The sequence below is a fragment of the Strix aluco genome, chromosome 3, assembly GCF_031877795.1.
Source record: "Strix aluco isolate bStrAlu1 chromosome 3, bStrAlu1.hap1, whole genome shotgun sequence".
In the NCBI taxonomy this organism is placed as follows: Eukaryota; Metazoa; Chordata; class Aves; order Strigiformes; family Strigidae; genus Strix; species Strix aluco.
Window position 1 is genome coordinate 35,695,531 of NC_133933.1, and position 20,740 is coordinate 35,716,270.

General features: G+C 37.3%; 1 protein-coding gene across 3 annotated transcripts in view; it reads right to left on the reverse strand.

Annotated features, from left to right (window-relative positions):
- The window catches only part of BABAM2 (BRISC and BRCA1 A complex member 2), a 178,704-nt gene that overhangs the window by 15,696 nt on the left and 142,268 nt on the right, over nucleotides 1-20,740 (reverse strand). For all 3 annotated transcript variants that reach the window (XM_074818096.1, XM_074818094.1, XM_074818095.1), the window contains one exon: nucleotides 6,536-6,689. In XM_074818096.1, the coding sequence (XP_074674197.1) occupies nucleotides 6,536-6,689 (154 nt within the window). The remainder of the gene's footprint in view (nucleotides 1-6,535; nucleotides 6,690-20,740) is intronic.

The window sequence follows — 20,740 nt, forward strand, 5'->3', positions numbered from 1 at the left end:
TGCCGATTGATTGAGACATAATACTGGGCTAAATGAATGTTGAGTTTGACCGTTCTTTGTGTTTAACAGAGCAACTACAAATATTACCCAAAAAACAAGACCATGGAGCTCACCTACTATTTTTACTTAGCCATTTATTTTGTAATTGATCAAGCAACAGTATTTATCTGGGCAATTAAACCTCAGCTCCTTCCCAGACCATGTATGTCTCTCTACTCTTTTCTCTCAAGCAAGGGAGGACATTTTTTTGTGTCAGTTCCTAACTATAATTCCATGTCAAGCTTTGATAAATGTATAATGGAGTTCTCTAATGAAGTCAAATCATACAGTTGATCACAGTATTTGTAGAACACCTAACCCTGGTTATCTAAGAACCACCTACATTAAATTCTAGCCTTTAATTCCTACAAAGCAGTTGTCTTCCAGCAAAGTGCTATTAAATTTCATTTCCACCAAGCCAACTTCTCCAATCTCTTCAGCACATTTCTCTTGTCAATATGAGAGAATCCTTTTTTGCAGAAAGAATATTTACTATATACCAAAATGCACATATGTACAGTTCACACATATACACGATGTCGATATAAAAGCACAGAAAAACTAGTTGCCTAACAGATTTTATTTCTATGTACTTCCTATAGCACCTATACGCCTCATCTTTAAATAGTTGTTTTTCTTTTCCCACAGTCAAAGCTTTAATGAGAAGTGACCAGAAACAAATACCCAGGCCCTTCTGTCTTGGCTGAAATCCACATAATGCATGACAGCACTGAAGATCCCTGGCAGGCACCTGTCAGAAACTAACATACCATAACTTAAGAGTCAGACTTAATTATCCAAGGAGACATTTAAAGAAAAGTACATGAAAAATATGACTCAAGAAGTGCGACTATCACGTGTATGCACTGTACTCTGTAGTGTATGCAGAAGAGCAATGTAAAAAAATAAAAACCCCAATATCCTGGGAAAATTCTAATTAAAAGCTGTATCTATTCAGTCTATTATATCTTACAATCAAAATAATTTTGTTATTAAGGTTTGCTGGTAAATCAACTGTAGAACAGGTTACAAGCACAAATGCAATCATTATTTTAACAAAACATAATTTTTTCTATTTGCCTTTCTACTTTTCACATGTAATTCTGATCAGCTGACACTTCCACAGAAAATCAGTGTTTTTATTTAATGGTCTATAAAATCAAATTAACTTCTCTGTAAGCTTCACACAGCTGGGTCACCACATCTCTTCTTACTATGGCTGTCAGAGCGTATTGGCCCTTTTGTGTTCTGAAAAAGAGCCCACCAGCGGCAACAAAATGTCAGCCTTACTCGATTTCAGGCAAGGAAATCACTTTTGTTCAGTTTCTGATGTGAGATGATTGAAAACCAAAGAATTAAACAAGCGACCCAGCTCAGCACCTCACCCCTTACTTTGTACCTACCCCGCTGCTCTTCTCTGAAAAGAATCCTCTGAGCCTTGCAAACGTTCAGAGACAAAGACAGGGAAGGATGATGTCCCCGTTTTGTGCTTCTGATCCCTATGCTCGTTTTTCTAAATTTCTTTTTAAGTTTAAAGCAACATACAACAGAGCCAGAGCCAGACAGCCAAGAAAAAAGCTTTCTCAGGAGAGTATACGTGAATGCAAACAAGTTACAATTTTCGGAAATCTACTCTTTAAAGATGCCTAACATGCAGGAAAATCATGTAATACGTGAAAATACAATTCGCTGTTTTTACAAATAAGCAGGAAAAATACCAAAATATAAATCAAATAATATCAAATTATTTATTACCTTAATGACACCTATCAAGGAGAGAAGACTATTAAAAAGGTGCAATGTTAACATGTAAACTTTATAGTGAGATTCAAGGTAGCATAGCTAGAAAACAGAAGTTTCAAGGAAACAGAGAAATCTGTTACTTTAAAAGAATGCAAAATGCAGTAATAGCCATTCTCCCTAAAATGTGAAATAATTCTGATTTGATAATAAAATGGATGAGTTGAAAAACTGGTTAATGTCAATATAAAAAAAATAATCATTAGGGCAGCCAAAATATACTGAATACAATAGCAGTCTTTGACATATTACAACTGAGTTTGTCTAAACAGCAACACAACAATTGTCCCCCTTTTTGAAATATCCTTTTATTAGACCAAAAAATGCATTTCCTCTCCTTACCAGGGAACATAAAAGCTTAAAGCAATCATTTCAGCCAAATAGCAAGTAGCATCTTCACACAATACACATCTTCTAATTTGATGATACTCAAGAAAAAGGTATTGATAAGGCTGCAAATGCTTCGGCCCAGTGCGCCAGCCTGACACTTTCTAATCATAGCATGCTTGCGCTGAGCACAAACTGTAGCTGCAGCCGCGCTGGTGATACATACTGAGCTCGCACAAGATGCGTCTACATATAATCTTAAGCTGCACTTGACCTTATGGCAGAGCAACAGCCAATATACAGTTGAGAGCACTTAAGCCCTTTTAGACTTTCACCCTTAGAGAGCCCTGAGGGATATGTAAAATTAACACCGCGTTTGGCAAACACCGGTGAATGGTCAGGGACAAGAATGTTATTCAGAAAACAGTTTTATCAGCCACCTTGAAAAAAAGAATATGAACCCTCGGAACAACTTTTAATTGTGATACCAGTCTTCCATCCTCCTGCTATTTTTAATGACGAGTAGGTGGATTTATGTAGGATAAAAGAGTAAACAGAGTCCTGACTTGCTCTCCCTGAAGTATAACCTAAGTCTACAGAGCAGCACTGGGTCGGACAGAAATTGGGCCAGAGTGCATCTAAGAACTGAACTTAATTTGTATAAACAAACAAGCTTTATTTACAGTATTCCTTCTTAAAATCCCAGGCTTAGAGTCTGCATGTTCTTTAAAGACTCCATTTATGTACACTTGAATGCCTATTTAAGCAAAAAACAAGAGAGCTTTCCCATGGAAACCGCACAGAGATGTTTTACTTCACACGTACACCACAAACAAGGCTGCTAACTTTCCATAATTTACTGTATTTTCTTAGGCTTGCTATTGTATTTTAGGACCAAATCTTTTAGAGAAGCTGCTTACGCAGGAGGCCACAGACATATAAATAAATGACCTAAGAAAGGCAAAGCCTGAGATGTGAACTGACAGGAAATGGCATCTTGGCAGCTTGTAAGAAAATTTTAATATTTTTGGTTTTCCTTTTTCTAGCTGGAGGAACAGGTTAAAATTTTGTGTTTAGTTGAGAAAGAAGCAATCTGGAGGCATATGGAATGTATTCTTTAATCAGGACCTGAATTGTCCCTTAGAATTAAATCAAGCCAGGGAGCAATCCCTGAGCTAAAACAATAGCAAGCTTCAGTTACTAGATGCTATCTCTCAGCGAGGAATCTCAGTCAGCAGGCCTCAAAGGAGCCAGGTGATTTTAAAAACTGCTTAAGAGGACACAGAGAAAAAGAAACACGATTTCGTGGACTTTATCAGACAGGCATAAATTTGTCCAATTACTTCAGCAAGAACATGAGCAGTTTTACTCTCTCAATGAAAAAGATCCTGCTAGAATTTGCCTTTTAGATTTAGGTGATATGTGTTTAAGTGTGAATGCATACGATCTACTTCTATACGTATGTATTTTAGGGGAGTAATTTTGCTCCTACTTAGAATTACTACTGATTGTCTCAAGGCTACAGCAAAGGGTTAAGTCCTAACTTCAAAAGAGATCCCTACTTCTGCTGGGGGCCACAAAGATAAGCAAGGATACCAAGGCTTTCAAGTTTGGCCCCTGAGTTGAAGGAATTGGATGGGCCCACCTGTTTGAAAAAAAAAAACCACAACAAAACAACAAAAAAACAACCCTGGGAGAAGGCTGGGCACAGAATCAAAGTCCCTTTGGCATGAACTTATGACAGCTCTGCCCATGAATAAGCAGGCTGTGTTGAGTTGCTGGAAACAGAGGCAGGGCTTGCCAAAATCGAGGATGAGGAAATCTTTTAATGATGGTATTTCAAACTTGGTGCTGCTTCTACATCCTATAAAGCAATGTGGCATACATGCTTCATCCAATACATAACTGGACAGCTAATGAACCCAGTTGGTGCAAGAGCAAGCAAAAGCTGTCCTTGATGGTGTCTTAAGCTACAGTGAGGAAGATGGTGTAAACGGATCCCTCAAGTGTCTTAGAATAAGGGCGGAGGATTTGGTCAGATACCAGAACGTCAAGTGGGAGATCCTGTGGCCCTAGAACAGTAGGGCCAGAAACATAAACAGAGCTGTTTTGTCTCAAAGGATGCCAAGCACTTGGGAGACCATTTGGTTAAGAGGGAAAAAGACTACATATAAGCAAAACCTAATAGACAGTATTTAGAAACACAAACAAGTTGTCTCTGATTTATCCAGGGCTAAATTTACTTCAGCTGAGCAGAATTACATTGCTTCTAGAGGCTAAATCATGTATCCTTCTTTTCTGGTTTTACTCGGGATGTTTTGATGTGGTGCTTGAACGAATATATTTAATTAGAATACTTTCCTATATATGTACATATATTCCCATATACTTGGTCCATAATGTGACTATGACAAAAATAAAGTAGAATGAAAAATTATTTGGTTCTGTTGAAACGCACTAACCTATTCTAAGAAGCCCTAGCAAATATTTTAAATAGTGTTTACATAAGGTGCTCAATTGTGTTAAAAATCTTTCTTAAAATACGCTAACATGTATCATAACATCATACTTTTCTTGATACAGATTTATTTATGGTACCTACTCAGGAATCACTAGCTGTTCCTGCAAGCAAAGCGCTTTTAACTAGAGCAGCTTCTCTGTCTCTTTACAGCTCAATGATAGTTATTTCAGACATTGCAGCATACTTTCTTCCCCCGCTTCTCATCATCTTTCTCATATTATGTATCCAGTGTAAAACTTAAATGCAAAGCCTCAAACATAAGAGTGAATAACCTCACAAAACGTACATGTGATAGTAAGCGTACACATTTAGTGGTTTTTAAAAGAACCGTTATCATACTTCTAAATTTCAAGTGCAGGGCAGAGAAGTCCATTTGTATACACCCACTCATAAATGAATGCACTTAGCAGACAGCACATAGGTACTTGTAAGCTTCCAGCTGCAAAAGAAATGCATTTTGTAGTACAGTCATTAAAAAAGCCACAGTAATGCTTCCAGTTATTGTTGTTGTTTTTTGGTTGGTGTTTTTTTTAAATAAACTACTCATAATATTCTGCCAGAGAAAAAAAAAAACAAGTCCACAAAAAGAAAATCATATTTGATCAAGAAATGGCTCTCCTAGACAGTACAGTAGTACAACCAAATACTAGTAAAACAATTTCTATTGCAATGCATCAAAATCCAAAATCAAATGTTACTTGATGTTGTCCATAAAATTTAAATTAGTATAAAATCTGCAAAAGCTTCAGTCAATTGTTGTTTGCTCCCATCATTTCCAAATTACAATCAGTCTCTGACCATGCCATTCATTTGATTTACTCAGCTTGAACTACTTTCATTCAACTTGTATTTATGCATCTTTGCTAATTTAATTTAATCTTCTGATTGCCATTCAAAACGTTCACCCCAATATGCCTTGTTATTTATGGAGTTTGATGCCTTTATTTGCAGAACAACTGATAACCAGCCTGCTTAAATCTCTTGCTGTTCTAACATTTTTACACTTTGCAAAACTGAAATACCGCAACAAGGCCATTGCCTATATTGCTCCAGTCAGGTAAAATACGTTTAGCTTCATTAGAAGAGAGGTATAATATCTAGTATACAAAAGGGGCACCACTGCCCATGGCAGATTGTCCTTGCAACAAATCCACTCTGGGGAGGCTGTCCTGTCATCTTTAACCAAAGGGGATACTCAGACTTAAGTGGTGTTTCCCCAGCCTGAAACAAGGGCTTGCAGAGAAACTGCAGAGGAAAGAGTCAGAGATTCTGTTTCTAGCCAACAGAAAAAGCAGTAAAGAAAGAGATATTCAGACTTTCAGGTAACTTTCTCAAGTTCTGATAGGGCTGCCTCCTATGCCAGATTGGTGGTTTTCTCTACCTCCTTCTGTTCTTCCATGTCTTTTTACTACAGCCTAATTCCCTATCTTTCAGGTTTTTCTTCCTTGCTCTCTCCATCTCACATGCTTCCCTTCAGGGTCCCCTCAACACCCACACAAAACCATGGAGTTACCTTGACTGACTGCTACCATGCAGATTTACTCCTGCTGGGGGCTATCTTGTCTACTTAGATTGGAAGCTCTTTGGAACAGAGATTGTCACCGCTCTGTGCCCGTATAATGCCCAGCAGAAAGAGTCTTCTTTTAATCAGTCCTCTGGCACTAATGTAATAAGCATGACTAATGAAGTATCTGTCTATACTCATATACGGGAACGCTGTATGAAAACAAAACCAGGTTCAGCTTTTGTAATGCTGGAAATGTACAATTAAATCCAAACGAAATTTCTACCGACAGATGATGGTGTAACAGATGGACTATTTAGCAGGAAACAAGCAATCTGACTTACTTTGCTCTCTTGGCCATTTCATTGCCATCCCAGCGGGGGCTGTAAGGGTAATTCTTCTGGGCCTGGGAGTACAGCTGGCCACTGTTAGTGAAGTGGTAGACGGACTGAAATGTTAGAGTTGGTTGGTCTCGAGGAAAGTACAGGGGTAGGTCAACTGAAATTAAAAAAAAAAAAGGTCGTAAAACTATGCTATTGCATTTTTTCCTTCTTTTAAACTGGGAATATGTTATTCCTTTCTAATGATTTAAGGGTGACAGAAAAGGAGAAATTGATGATTACTCCTAAAATGTACTACTGTATTTCTTGTAAGTAATGATTCCAACATATTGCTGTATGGGACGCTTTGCTTTATCAAAATATTTTTGTAAAGTACATAATTAAAAAAACTGTTTAGCTCGTGTATTGTATTTCTATGCTAATCATAATGTTTACACCATGATTATTTTGTTATAGAAAAAACAACAATTATTTTCCTTCATAGCTAAATCCTCTCTTTCAAAAATTCACAAAATACATTTGTTTATACTTTCCATTCAAGAAACAATTTTCTCTTTATCTGCTTTAGCCAATTCATTTTAGTGTCCCTACGGACATCAAAAACATTATCATTCTCATTTTACAGTTGTCTGAGACCTATAGTGGTTAAATGATTTGATAAAGGATGTCACATAAAGGACTCAGTCACATGAGTTGGGAAAGATCTCAACTTGCTGTCATCTGCCAGACAAAAATCCACCGCAAAACCAAAAACACACTGCAAAGTCATTAATACCCAAAATATCTCACTAAAAATAAAAATCAGAACCTCTTAGTTCCCTTTGCTTATCACTGTCTCATGATCAGCTAGGTCTGGCAGAACAATAAAATAGTCTACAACAGTTAATAATATGGTCAAAAACTGGTTTGTAACTTAACTTTTTCACTGCTAGATTTATAGTTTAGATTTTCTTGGTCTACTTTTAATTTCAGGAGGCTTCAGAAATCTGTAAATTGAGTTATGATAACAGACATGAATTATTTACATTAAATGTCTAATCTAACACCAAAATTAACAAAAGAATGTGCATTTCTTCAGGTGTAGACTTCATTTACAAAGCACCTATGATTGTACTTTTTGTTATCCTCCAAATCACAACTCTTTAATTCTGCACAATGAAAGAACAGTGCAATGGAACAGTAACTCTCTGTAAATCTTAAATACCAATGAGTGAAATAAATTAATAAGATTATAATTCATTTTTATAAGTCTGGGTTCTCAGTATTCTCTCTTTGTCATTTCACAGTCCTTCTTCAAGAGAAGGAAAGACTCCTAAATTAATAAATAGGCTGTAATAGCTGAAGTAATAATCAAAGCAGGTGGCAAAATCAGTACAAACAGAATTTGAAGAAAGCGAAAGGAACATTACAGGACTAAACCCATCCTCACGCGGAACAGGATCTCCCCTCTAGTATGCTTGATAATGCACTGTATTTTCTACTTTTAAATACTCATGGAGCAGAGATTCCAGCACTTCCTTTGAAATCTCTGCTCACAGACTGAGATATCAGTGGCAAGACAGGTTTTATTTTTCCAAATCCCATGCGATCACCCTGCTAGTCCCTTCATTTTTCAGTTTTTCTAAACATGTCTGAATACCTGGATGTGCATCAGCCAAACCATAGCTCCCTTTTCCCCAAATTAACCTCAAAACTCATTGAGTAAAACCACTTGTAGCTGTGAAGTACACAAAACCAAATGTGATATTCTAGCCATGGTCTCAAAATACAACAAATCACTGTGGACGACAGCATTTGCTCAGTTCATGACCCAGTGTCTGAGCTACACGTGATAACTCCCAGAGTCCTGGTGACTCAGCTCACACAGCAGTTTCCAGCAGATATTTAAGCGGTAATGACATGGGCAGAGTTCTTCTAATTTGAGGGCAGATCACTGCTGTAACAAAGGTTAGATTTGAAGATTGCTCTGTCAAATTCCTCTTTATAACATCATTAAATAACAACCCTGGAAAACATTGGTGTATCGAGGCCATTTATCAACAAGCAAGCTGTCTCCTCACCTTGCAGATTGTACATGTGTGCTGCAACCTCTGAAGGACTTCACTGTGGAAAAGAGTATGAAGCAAGGAGACAGGCTCTCCGTTTTAACATTATAAATATACTTCTCCAGCTCTGAGTGCTTAAACTCTGTTCCTCTAGTGCATCTTTTTCCTTCTTAAGTACCAACTCCTTGAAGGGAAAATACTCTGCATGCTTGTGGATTTTATCACCGTGTGAAAGGAATAATAAACTTCAGCAAAACACTCAAGTAATAGTTTAGTCCTTATACTTTTTACTTGAGAATTTCTAACTTTCATTAACCTTCCTTTGAAAACCTCTGTCTACATAATCGGGGCAAGCAGCAGCAGTTTTCTTCCTCTTACTTAAAACTAAAGGCTTGCACTTAAGAGAAAGTATCTAGCACCAGAAATGGTGTTTAAACAGATAATCAAGACATCACTTTCACTACAGAGACACTTCCATTTATTACAAGAAGCCTTTCTTTTACAAAAACATTCTTCCAGCAAAGGTACCACCAAAATATAACAGAAAACCTTTTTTTGTTCTATTAACCAAAACCTATATACGAATTTTCAGGAATTACTTACATTATAAACTGTTAAATCAGATAAGCAAATTAGATTTAAAATTGTGCATCCCACATCTGGCCAAGAGCAGTATTATCCTGAACTGCAAGTAGAGTTTTGAAAAATTTGATCTGTCTTTGTTTTCTAACACTACCCTTCACCTAAAATTGCCAAACTCCCATTTTCCTAAGCCAAGTATTTCCTTAATACAAGGTATGAGATGAGTCTAGACCAAGTAAAAAAAACCTGTCCCTAACTGTGGAACACAACCACACCTAAAAGACCAGTAAACAGGAAATAGCCTTGAGTTGTAAACTGTTATACATATCTCAAGGTAGCCAGCTATTATTTCAGCAGTAGGAAGGGAAGGCAAGAACTCACTTCCGTCACAGTGGATCCCCGTCCATTGACACTGTGAGTGCACAGAATACTTGAATTTGAGGTGAAGTGTTTTATTGTACATGAAAAATAAGCAAATATCACTGGTAATCAACACTAGCAAGGTGCTTTGAAGATAAAAGGTCAAATTCTGCTCATAGTCACATAGGTTGATAATCCTTTTTTTTTAACCTGGTCATATAGGCAATCTGACTCAATCTGTGCATTAATACAAAATCAGATCTGTCTTCATGCGATACGTAAGGTGGCAAAGGTGTTATCATAATTACATCCCAGACCACATTTACACTTTGTCATGAAAAATGCATCACAGTTAAAAAAAACACACTGCTTTTGTAAATCAACATCTGAACTAGGCAAACTATAAAAGCCCGCTTTGGTTTGGCATGCTAGTTACCTAAGAACTACAAAAATGTATTCATGTTGAATACAAGTACTATTTCCAAATAACAGCTGACTCACAAAGTACCCTGGTGATATGTCGGCAGAAAATAAGCAGATGAGTCATGTCTGTAAATTCCTGAAAGTACCAATAGACCCCTTGCTTAGTCATCTTTTGCTTGGATGCTGGGTTCACGAGCTCTGTAAACTATAATGAGGGATCTAGCTCTTAGTAGGACTCTCTCTCCCTTTTTTTCCTCTTCTAAACAGTGCAAATTATCTCCCTAAAAATAACTTCATCTACGTAAGTGAGTCACTTCAACTAGCAAGCTTACACAAGTCATGCAGTTAAGCAGTAATATTTGGTTATGAAGGTAAAAATCTTGCTGTCAAACTCAGATTTAAAATGAAAATTATGTCAGAGGAAGTCCTATTTGCCCCTTCTCTCACAGAAATAGAAACATTTCCTTTGGAAAATTTAAACAATTAGCTCATTCAGGAAAGTAAAGCTTTCTAATTCAGTTCCATGCTGAAAGTAATTTAATCCTGATGATTTCTTACTTTGGCTTTCCTAAGCATCACACTGTTAATATAAGAGGACCTCAAAGAAGCAGACTGGAGAAAGAAGCCAATACCATAGTAAAACACTGCTTTCTTCTATGTTACAATTTACAGATCATTTTTTAAAAGTCAACTTTTAGAAAGCCATAGTGTGGGGAAAATCACGTCTTTATGAAAGCTCTACATGAGCAGAATTTGGAGGGCTGTTTTGGGTAATTAAACATTGAGTAAATTCTTCAGTGATTGAACCCTAATTTTCCCACACAGTTCATAGGAAAGTAAAAGAAAAAGCACTTGCTTGTTGAGAATGAGTCATGTTGTAAAGAAACTTAATTACAGTTTATAAATAGTTGAAGTTGCTCTCTTTTTGAAACATAAGAAACTATCGAGAACTAACACACAAATTTGCTTTTCTTGACTTAGTTAGCATTTAACGCATACATATATTCAAAACATAGTTATCTTAAAGCCAAAATCCCAATTCATTAATAACTAAAAAGCTGTCCAATGAATCAGTAAGGTTTAATTGTTCATTTTCTTAAAGAACAACCATCTGAGATTGGAAACAGGTTATGTAGTTTGTTAAGCTTATGTCAACAACTAGAGTTGGTTTTGACAGTCTTACTAACTTTAAAATAATATCATTAGCATTTTATAGGTTTTCAAACAGGATATGAAATGTGGAAGGGATGTCTCAGCAAAAGTATATACTGGTGCTGTTATAGGGTTTCTGAAAGAAAAATATTCAGAAGAAAAATGCAGGTTTATCACAGTGCTCCCCTCTTCACTTTTAAGTACTGGAGAGAAGGGAAAACAAAACCATGCTTGAAATGCATGCTGACCATACAAATATTTCAGAGTACTTAGATGGTAATATTTAGAAGATTTTCAATATGCTGTTCCCCTGTTCTAGAGAAAGGTTTATTCATCCTTTGTATGGCACTGGATAAATCTAGATGTTTATTTTCACAGAAGTCAACATTTACTCACTGAATGGTACGCACGATTTGAATGCTTGGATGATACTATGCTGGTTATTTTACTAAACTTCTGGATGCTTGAATCTGCTGCAGTTTATTGCACCTGTAACTTGTTTTGCACTCAGAAACACTGGCTGATCTGGATATTTTACTGCCGGGATTTCCACTTCTACAAGATTTCATTGCCTGCACAACCTTAATTCACGAGTTTAGAGGCTATTTAGGGATTCCAGACTGGGAATAAAGGAACAAGGAAAGGATAGTCAGCTTGTCTGCTGATGTAAAGTGCCAGCCTGTGGGACCCAATTCTTCTGAGATGTAATAGTAGGTAATATTTCATATAGCCAAACACAACTCCTTCCAATGTTGATTGCTGTAGTAGGTAATTCAGAATCAATGATTACTCGACACGTGAAAAGTTTTGTTTAAATTATTTCACCAGGAAAACAAGAAGGGTACAGGAAAGATGTGTGAAACCCAAATTTCCAGAGAACACTGAACAATCTTAGCCTGATACTATCTGTTCTCTTCCCGAAATCCCCTGACTCACTCCTTACTTATCATCCAACTTTGGCCAGAGACTGCCTCTGCATTCAAGTACTTCTGATGAAGTCAGTCATGGAAACAGGAAACACATATTCCAGGCTCCAGAACTGTCTCTTATTAGTATATATTCATCATCTTTTTGCTTGTTCTTTTTTTGGTTCACTGAATTTCACATTCTCTCTGCCTTTACTTGCAACTGAGCTCACACTGCTGGGAAAAACAACTTGTGGATTTGAATGTACTGCCTCAGACTGAAAAGTTCCTTGAACTCAGAGCTCTCCAGTTTTCATGATGTGTTAATGTGGGTAAGACCCATGTGAATTTACAATGCAACTCGGTGGTAACACAGATACCGTATTATATAATGCTCCTCAAAGACCCATCAAGCTGTATTTTAAAAAGAATTTTTTTTGTAGGTTTTCTGACATGACTTCTCCTATGAGAAAGCTATTCCAGACAGCCTGTACAATGGGTGAAATATCTTCACCTAAGTTCAAGGGAAAACAGCAATCTTCACCTTTTACACAGAAACTCCAGTACAGAAGGTCTTCAGAAGTCATATTGATCACTGTACCTACTGAGAAACCTGAACAGATTCAGTCACAGGCATTTTGGGGATGGTAGTGGCTAGCACAAATCTCTGCAGGGCAGGATTTTAGGCTGTTTTGCATAGTGAATCTTTCCTCGACAATTCTGTGCTGAGGGCCTTTAGCCTACATTCTACTGGCAAAAAATGAAAGGGTAAATTTGGCTCAAAACACACAGAGAATTACAAAATGTGACAGCTATCCTGCTTTAGTGTGTGATGATGTTGTCTTGCAAGAATGAGAGAGCAAGGATGACAAATAACATATCAATGGCATTAGTGTGGGACTTTAGGTTTACAGAGCACAGTCATAGCAATTTGACTTTGTTAAATATTATTAGGGCTAACATCCCTTCTGGAGAAAAACAGGTTATTTGCAGGAAGATGCTATTTTGAAATCAACATTTCAAAATTTCCAATGTGAAATGAAAAGCTGTTTATGGTATTTTAGCTGAGACACTTACAGCACTTTGGGTGTGTTGATAATCACAGCTGATTTTGAAATAATTAACCCTGCCCTTGCTAGGGGAAATACCCACCCCGTCGGCAAAGTGAACAGTTGTATAGTAAATGAATAAGATGACAAAATACTTCCAAATAAATACTACAAAAATACAATACTATCAAAAAAGAAAGAACTACTTTTTTTCTTAACTGCATCAGTTATGTATCAACTGAATGTACAATACTAAACAATGGAAGATAAACACTGAAATGTGATTGTAATAATGGAAAAATGGCAATATCTGGGATTATAACAATTTACATGAATATATAGAATTCATGGCTCCTTGGTTTGTACTGGGAAATGCGTCTGGCAACAGAACATCTCACTAAGGACACGGTCCTGGAACTGCATTTGTATAATGATTGATCCTCAACAACACAAGATCTTTGCGACTGTTGTCAGCAAGTATAATATTCAAGAATGGGAAGGGAGCCCACGTAAATGTTTAAAAGATGATTATTAGAAGGTCATTAGTAAGAATTCAGTTGGGATGAGAAAGAGGAAAATGGCTGAGGAACCTTTTCTTTAGCACAGGTTTATCACACTACCTGCAGAACACGAGCTGGCTGACAGCAGTTATTAGGAGTGCTGGCAAATGCCCAGTTTGCACTAACTTCAGTAATGTTCATCGTGACATTAAGGAATACTTAAAGGAATCTGATTTTCCATATTTTTTCCTTCTTTTTTTAATTAGACAGGAATGACTTTCATTTATTGTCAGTCCAGGCTACATTCGAAATAAGAATTGGTTCTTCTTTTTTCAAAATTTTTGCACCAACAGTATATCCCTTTCCCTAATGTGTCTTATGACCACATCACATCCATGGGAATGGCCAGCTTCAAATTCTGAGATACAGAAGTGGTTACTTTTAATTCCAGTGTTCTTAGACAGCCCTTATATATTTCTGAAGAATGGAAACAATGAATTGTGATGGATTAAACTATTCCAGCATATTACAGAGAGTAGATTTGTTTACTTGTGGATTTCAATGAGACTAGAATAAATTTATCACTTAGTTTTCCTTGGTTTGTTGGGTTTTTTTTTTAAATATAAAGTATGTAACCTGTTTTTAATTGAAGAGGACTGCATGAGTTGCAAGACTGCTGTCTTGTCTTGTGTTTCTCATTCCACTGATAACAGGAACTACAATATAGTCTAGGCACCAATGGCAACTAGATATATGATTACTATTGTTTTGATTTTCTTTCAACATAGGCAGATAATATGGTTGTAAAAATATCCCATGTCTTTATCATAACCTCTATCTTACGTACACCATCCTTCATACAAAACCAGCATTTTAAAGAAATGTGACAAAAATAGTTTAAATACCTTAAGTTACAGTCATGTGCTGAAGACAGAGTATCTAATTCTTTGTTTAGTCTTACAGAGGAACTAAGTATCAGATCAAATCAAGATATTCTTCAAGCAGTTTCCAGCTATGAGGTCAAAGACCATGAAAGAGTGATGTAACTTAACCCAAAAACTGCTTTATAATGTCTTCTTGCTTTGGAGTGTTATCACCCACCTCAACTACGTCATATTCTTTTGGACTTCTACAGCAAGACTGGACTACCTCCTAAATATATCCCATGGAATATTTCATAATCCTATATTGAGCCCAAAGAAATGGCATAATGGCCTCACAGGTCTTTTCCTTCTCTAATTTCTGTAACCTTGATTATTTTAATTACGAGAAAGGCTTTTTATTTTTACCTCACTAGCTTCAGCTACTGACATCTATTTCACTTTATTTTTACCTCAAATTCTCAAAGATCTTCATTCCCTCCCCCTTCCGTTTTTATTTCCTTTTATTGTTTCTGCTGTAACAGTTTCTATAGTAACTTCTCTAAGTGCTGATGAGATTGATGCTACTAAAAGCTGCTGCTTCTCCATCTGAATTGCTTGAAGCTTATACTTTACATACAGTTGCAGTTGTTATGGGCGTAAAAAGCAAGCTGTGTCCTTTCTTGGCACAGGCTGGTGACCATTGCATGTAATTGTTGGAGAAAAGGCAAAAACTTTTTCTCTGCTTTCCCAGTAGAGACGCACTGTTAAATGCTGAGAAGCTTTATATTACCTTCCAGCAGGACGGGAAGACTCCTAAAGCATGTTTTTACCTGAAAAGCAGCTGTGCAAAAACATTGGCTTCTCTCACTGACACTTTATTAAGCTTACGAGGCTTGCAAGTAAGTTCTTTTTCCTGTTTTACATGCTGCCTGGGATTTGAAAGGAAACTGATTTATTTCATTCTCATCTGTGATCAGCGTGACATTATCCTGCAGGTCAAGAGGACCCTTTGTTGACACAAAAGGACCCTTTGCTGACACGCATGCTATCCTGTTCTTTCTACTCCACTCCATGCGCGATTACAGCTTTCAAATCACAACACAGTGTAATCTCGCCTCACCCAGCTAGCCAATTAAGCCACTCCAGATATTTTTAAAGTTTATCTCAAATCTACTCTACTGCAATATAGGCCCACTGCTTCCTCCCACTCCTGAATGTTATAATTTATCCCTTTTGCCCTTGAAGCCACCTTTCACAGTTCTAAAGGCTTATCCTTCTACTGTCTTTTCATGACCTAAAGAACTACTTTGTGGAACATATTCTCTGAAGCCATGCTTTCCAGACTACCAGCCATTTTTGGTGCTCTCTTGTGAATGCTCCAGTTGAGGATGAAGCAAGACAAGTAGCACGATCACAACCCTAAGCTTCATGGCGCAGACTTTGGGCCATTCAGGGATCTTGCTTCTCCCATGGAAGAATCCTATGGGACAATGGTGCTGGAGAGAAGAGGGGCCCATGATCCTTCCTCCAAGCTCAAGAATGGACCACCCTAATGAGCAGAAAGTCAAGCAGTAGTAGCCGGAGGCCTACATGGATGAATAAGGAGCTCCTGACAAAACTCAAACATATAAAGGAAGCACATGAGATGTGGACACTCTGAGCATGCAGAGACCCAGTTGGGAATGTCAAAGCTCACCTGGAGTTCAATGTGGCAAGGGGAGTGAAGTACAACACGATGGGCTGCTACAGGAACAGCAACAGCAAAAGGAAGATTAGGGAAAGTGTGGGACCTGCTGTTGAACGGGGCAGGGGAACTGGTGACAAAGGAGGCAGAAAAGCAATTTAAGCACTCAGTCCCTCATTTAGACATTTAAGCATCTTTGTGATCACTTCCATCTTAAACCAAGGTGTACTTACTATTATTCAAAAGTAAATTGTATTTATCTATTTCATAAAAGGCATGCAGCAGTTGCCTTTGTGTGCTACTGCTGTGTTACATAGGGATTCTTAGAAAAAGTTTACTTTGATGACAAAGTAATTGTCACTGGGGAGAAAGAAGAAGAAGATAGGGAAGAAAGATTAAGAAATTCTTTCCTTGATGCAGCTCTTATTTCTAGAAATGTCGTATCTCTAATAATCTTGTGGTATTCGTATCACCCTGTTTTTTTTCTGAAAGCATTGTCTGGTATTGAACCCAAGACTGATTCCTGTGAAATCATGCTCATCATCTCCTTTCCAGACTGAAAACAAAATATTTGCTTTCTACTTGCTACTATGAGCATTTTCAACTTGCTATATCTCACACCTTTAATGTAGTTCTCACCTTAGAGAAAAACTATCTGTGAATGCCATGTGAGATGTCAAAATGTGTAGACACCAGCACAGACATAGAGTAAGAAGAAAAAGTACCATGATCTGTACTAAAATCCCAGCTCTGTCAATGACTCTTTGTGACCCAATTACTTTTTTTCAAAAATTGAGTGGATAAAATAGGATTATATCACTTCCCTATCTCAGGGATCTTTTCTGAGAATTTGTTAGTTATCTGCCATGTACTTGGGCACATAGTAGTAGCACTCCAGATATATCTATTAGATAAGAAAAAGCAATAGTTCACTTTTCTGAAAAGTGCAATTTTATAAGAAGTTATTACAAAACCTTTCAGTCCATTTGTTAAAGTGCTCATAGTTCCTGGAAGAACATCAATTAATGTCTACAGCAATATACTACAGTTTGAAAGGTATGGCAAATATATGGGTTTCTCAGAAATTAAAAAGGCAATATCCACAGGAAAGTGACACTTAAAAATACTTTGCTAGTCCACGCACATAAGGCCATCATAAAATACTTGTAAAACCGAATTCTTACCACAACAGTTGTTTACTGTTTGTTGCTGTTCATATCAAGTTTTATAAATCACCTTGTGTCCATTCTCCCATTTTTAGCAGAATTTAAAATATGAACCTAAAACTATTTTATAGTGAGTGACATGACTACAAAATGAACACAGAGAAACAGAAAAAGAGGAAAAGAAAACCTCTGTTTTCAGGTTCACTTGCATCCAATATGAATACCTAAATATGGAAAATCTCATTCAGCTCACGTACAAGTAAATACCCAGGATGGAATCAAAGGAACATAATGTTTAATGTACTGTTAATGACAAAAATTAAATTATTGGCTTTCAATACAAATTTCAAACTAAATCTAGTTGGCAGTGTCCCTTAGAAATATAGGAGAAAAACACGCAACAGAGAAAATGATCAGCAAAAGGCCAATTTATTTTCCAAATGCTGCAATTCAGTCCTGGGATTAGCCCCTGCCTATGCCTAGTTAAGTGTAGAACTGTGTGCCAGTGACTCGGGCTGCTTTTCCATCATGCTGCCTGATCCACAGCACCGCAGTGTATCCGCAGCTTTCACTGACTTAAGTGGTATGCACCTTACTACACAGGAATTGTCAGAAAATGCTTTGTTTTGTGGTGATTAAAACAATATTCAAAGTTTTGAAGAGACCCCCTCTGCTCCGGGTATATTTTGCTGTAGGCAGAACGACGTGCTCAAGACCAGATTCAAAGAAATACATGGTACCGACTATAAGCACTGAGAGTCAGAGGAAAAGAACGCCTCGTGAAGACATTTATCTGCTTGCTGAACAGTCAAAAAATTACTCTCAAGCACTAGATCCAAATGGCTTTTGACTTCTGCCAGCCAGTTTTACATCACTGGGCCTTTGTTAATCTTCAGTTTCTCATTTAAGAACAAAATGACATCCCTATACAATCTTTGCAGACTTTTTTTCATCAGTATTGAACTTCTCATACTGGACTTCTAAAACATGTATTTTGTTATGCTTGACATTTCTGCTGAACTATCCTGCTTTCCTGACACTACCAGACATCACTCCATTCTCCTATAACTTGTTATTCACATTGTCGTGTTCTCTCTTTTTTCCTCTCCCTTATTTTTCACGGAGTCATAAATTTCCATTTTCATATAAGGAACAATGAGAAGAATAAAATAAAAGCACTATGTAAGCAAGCCAAAACACCTCATTAGATAAAAGCTCACAGAAGTGATTTAATGTAAATATTCCACTCAACACTTGGCCCTTTTTCAGTAAACGACTGAGGCAGACAACAGTTTATTTTTCCATACCTTTTCTTGAAGAGGCTTTTCTTTCACAGTCAGACTAACTTCCCTGAAGAAGTAGAGCCAATGCAATCTGAATTTCCTCCAAAGATTTTTTTTCCCGGAATTTTAAGTGTTAATTGTGATGACTGCCAGGCACTGATATTGATGAAGAAGTGCAACTCTTGAAGGCTATCTTCCTTTCAGCTTCCAAAAGATATGTGAGCATATCTTACATGACAGAAAACCGAAAAAAATGTATCTCTAAAACTACCAACCCCACTCAAATGGTTATTCATACTCTGGTAGCACACAGGAGTCATTGAGCATTTTCCAACCGCATTAAATACTATATCAAAACAACAAACACTAGCTACTTCTAACATTTACATTTAACAAGATCTATAGGTCCTATATAACAGAGAGGGCTCTATGGCCAAAACTACAGGCAGATAAAGGTATGTTACAGAAAGCAGTCTCATGTTCTGGGTTCCAAATTGCTCGGATTAACAAATAGTTCTTAAACATTTTTATTATCTCAGTGACTGGGAAGTTATTATTGTAGGCATGTGGTTTTTCAAATAGGAATCTGCAGAAGCAATTTCAAAAAGAACAATAAGTACAATCTCAGATGAAAGAAAATACTTTTGCCTTCTCACATAAGCTTTCCTAAACCTAAATAGCAAACACTAAGCAATCAGACACATGTTCGTCTAGGAAAAATCTTCCGTTTAAGACTTTACCAAACCTCCTTGCTAGCCATTTACTACCACAAAGTCTAACTTGTTTATTTAAACAGCTGCAGGAGGAATAGATGAAGGGACTGACGAATGCTCATTAGCTCTGTTCTGTTGACTTTTCAGAGGTAGGGTAATCTCCCTTAAAGGGCAGGTAACATCTTAAACTATACCAGGTGCCTGAAAAGTTAACATTTACCTAAATTCTAAGGATTATTGTTGCTCTACTGAATGACTAAAACAATATCTGAAGCCTAATGAGTTATTTCTGCTTGGGAAGGGAACTGATAGAACAAATCACTTCTTCAACGCAATTCTGTTTATTTACAGTGAGCAGGCATACATTCCTCTTTCTCTGAACACTACTGGAATAAAGTGTACTTTCTTTGCACAGTAGTGTAAACTTGTCTTCCCAGCTACTACTGCTTTTTCCCCAAATGTCCTATTTTTTTTCCCCTCCTCCTAAGCCTCACCTGACAAACATGGCTGCCAAAAATTCTTTGTATCTTTATTTTCCAAGCTGCTTTTCTGAGGCTGTGGACACATGTGCTAATCCAGATCCAAAAGAGGCTTATGTGAGCGAACCCCAATTGTTTAGCTCAGGCCATCAATTCAAGACACGTAGGTTGACTGCACTGACACAAATTGCTCTGCTGACAAACTTTCCAAGAAAGCAATATCCAAACTGGAATGCATCAGAAGCCGGCATTGATGACTTCCACCAAAAAACCCTGAATCCAGAAGCAGGTGTCCGCCCAAAGCCTGACACTCATAGGTATAACCTCCTATAACCCAGCTAATGCTCTAGGCCCCTTGCTTGCTTCTCTCTCCTGTGTAAAAATCTCCTTCTTGACAAGATGTTGCCTATTTCTGATCTATTCTCTGACAGAGGTAACCACATAACTGCACAGATAGGTAAGAGGGTGGACAGAATGCTGTTTCAGTTGGCACTCTCATAGCACTTGTGAATAAAACTTTAGCTTTTACATGACCAGCACTTTGGACCTCCTGGGTCACTGTTACCCAATGCAGAAACTGAACTCCTTTAGTTAGCCACGCTCAGTGGCAGCAAGTGTTCCCACCAACTTCACCTAAGTCTGAGATCCCATACAAACTTAATATACAGCTTCCAACATTCTCCATCCCCTGAAACATTGTTCAATGAAACAAAACCTTTTTAGTTTAATATATGACCTTTTCAAGATGTCTTAAACAACTAACTGCTAACACAAGCAGTGTTTCATTTGGTATTGCAACCGGTCCAACTTCTGTCAATCTCCTTTGTGCAGATAACCTAAAAATCTCGTAGGACAAAAATTAATCTTTGAAAAGCCTATATACAGGCAGCTTTGGAGTCCTATTCTAGTGTCCACACCAATAAGGCTACTTAATTCTTAACTGTGCACAGAGAATGTAACTTGTGTTTATATTTATATACGGTGTAAATACACAGAACGTGTGC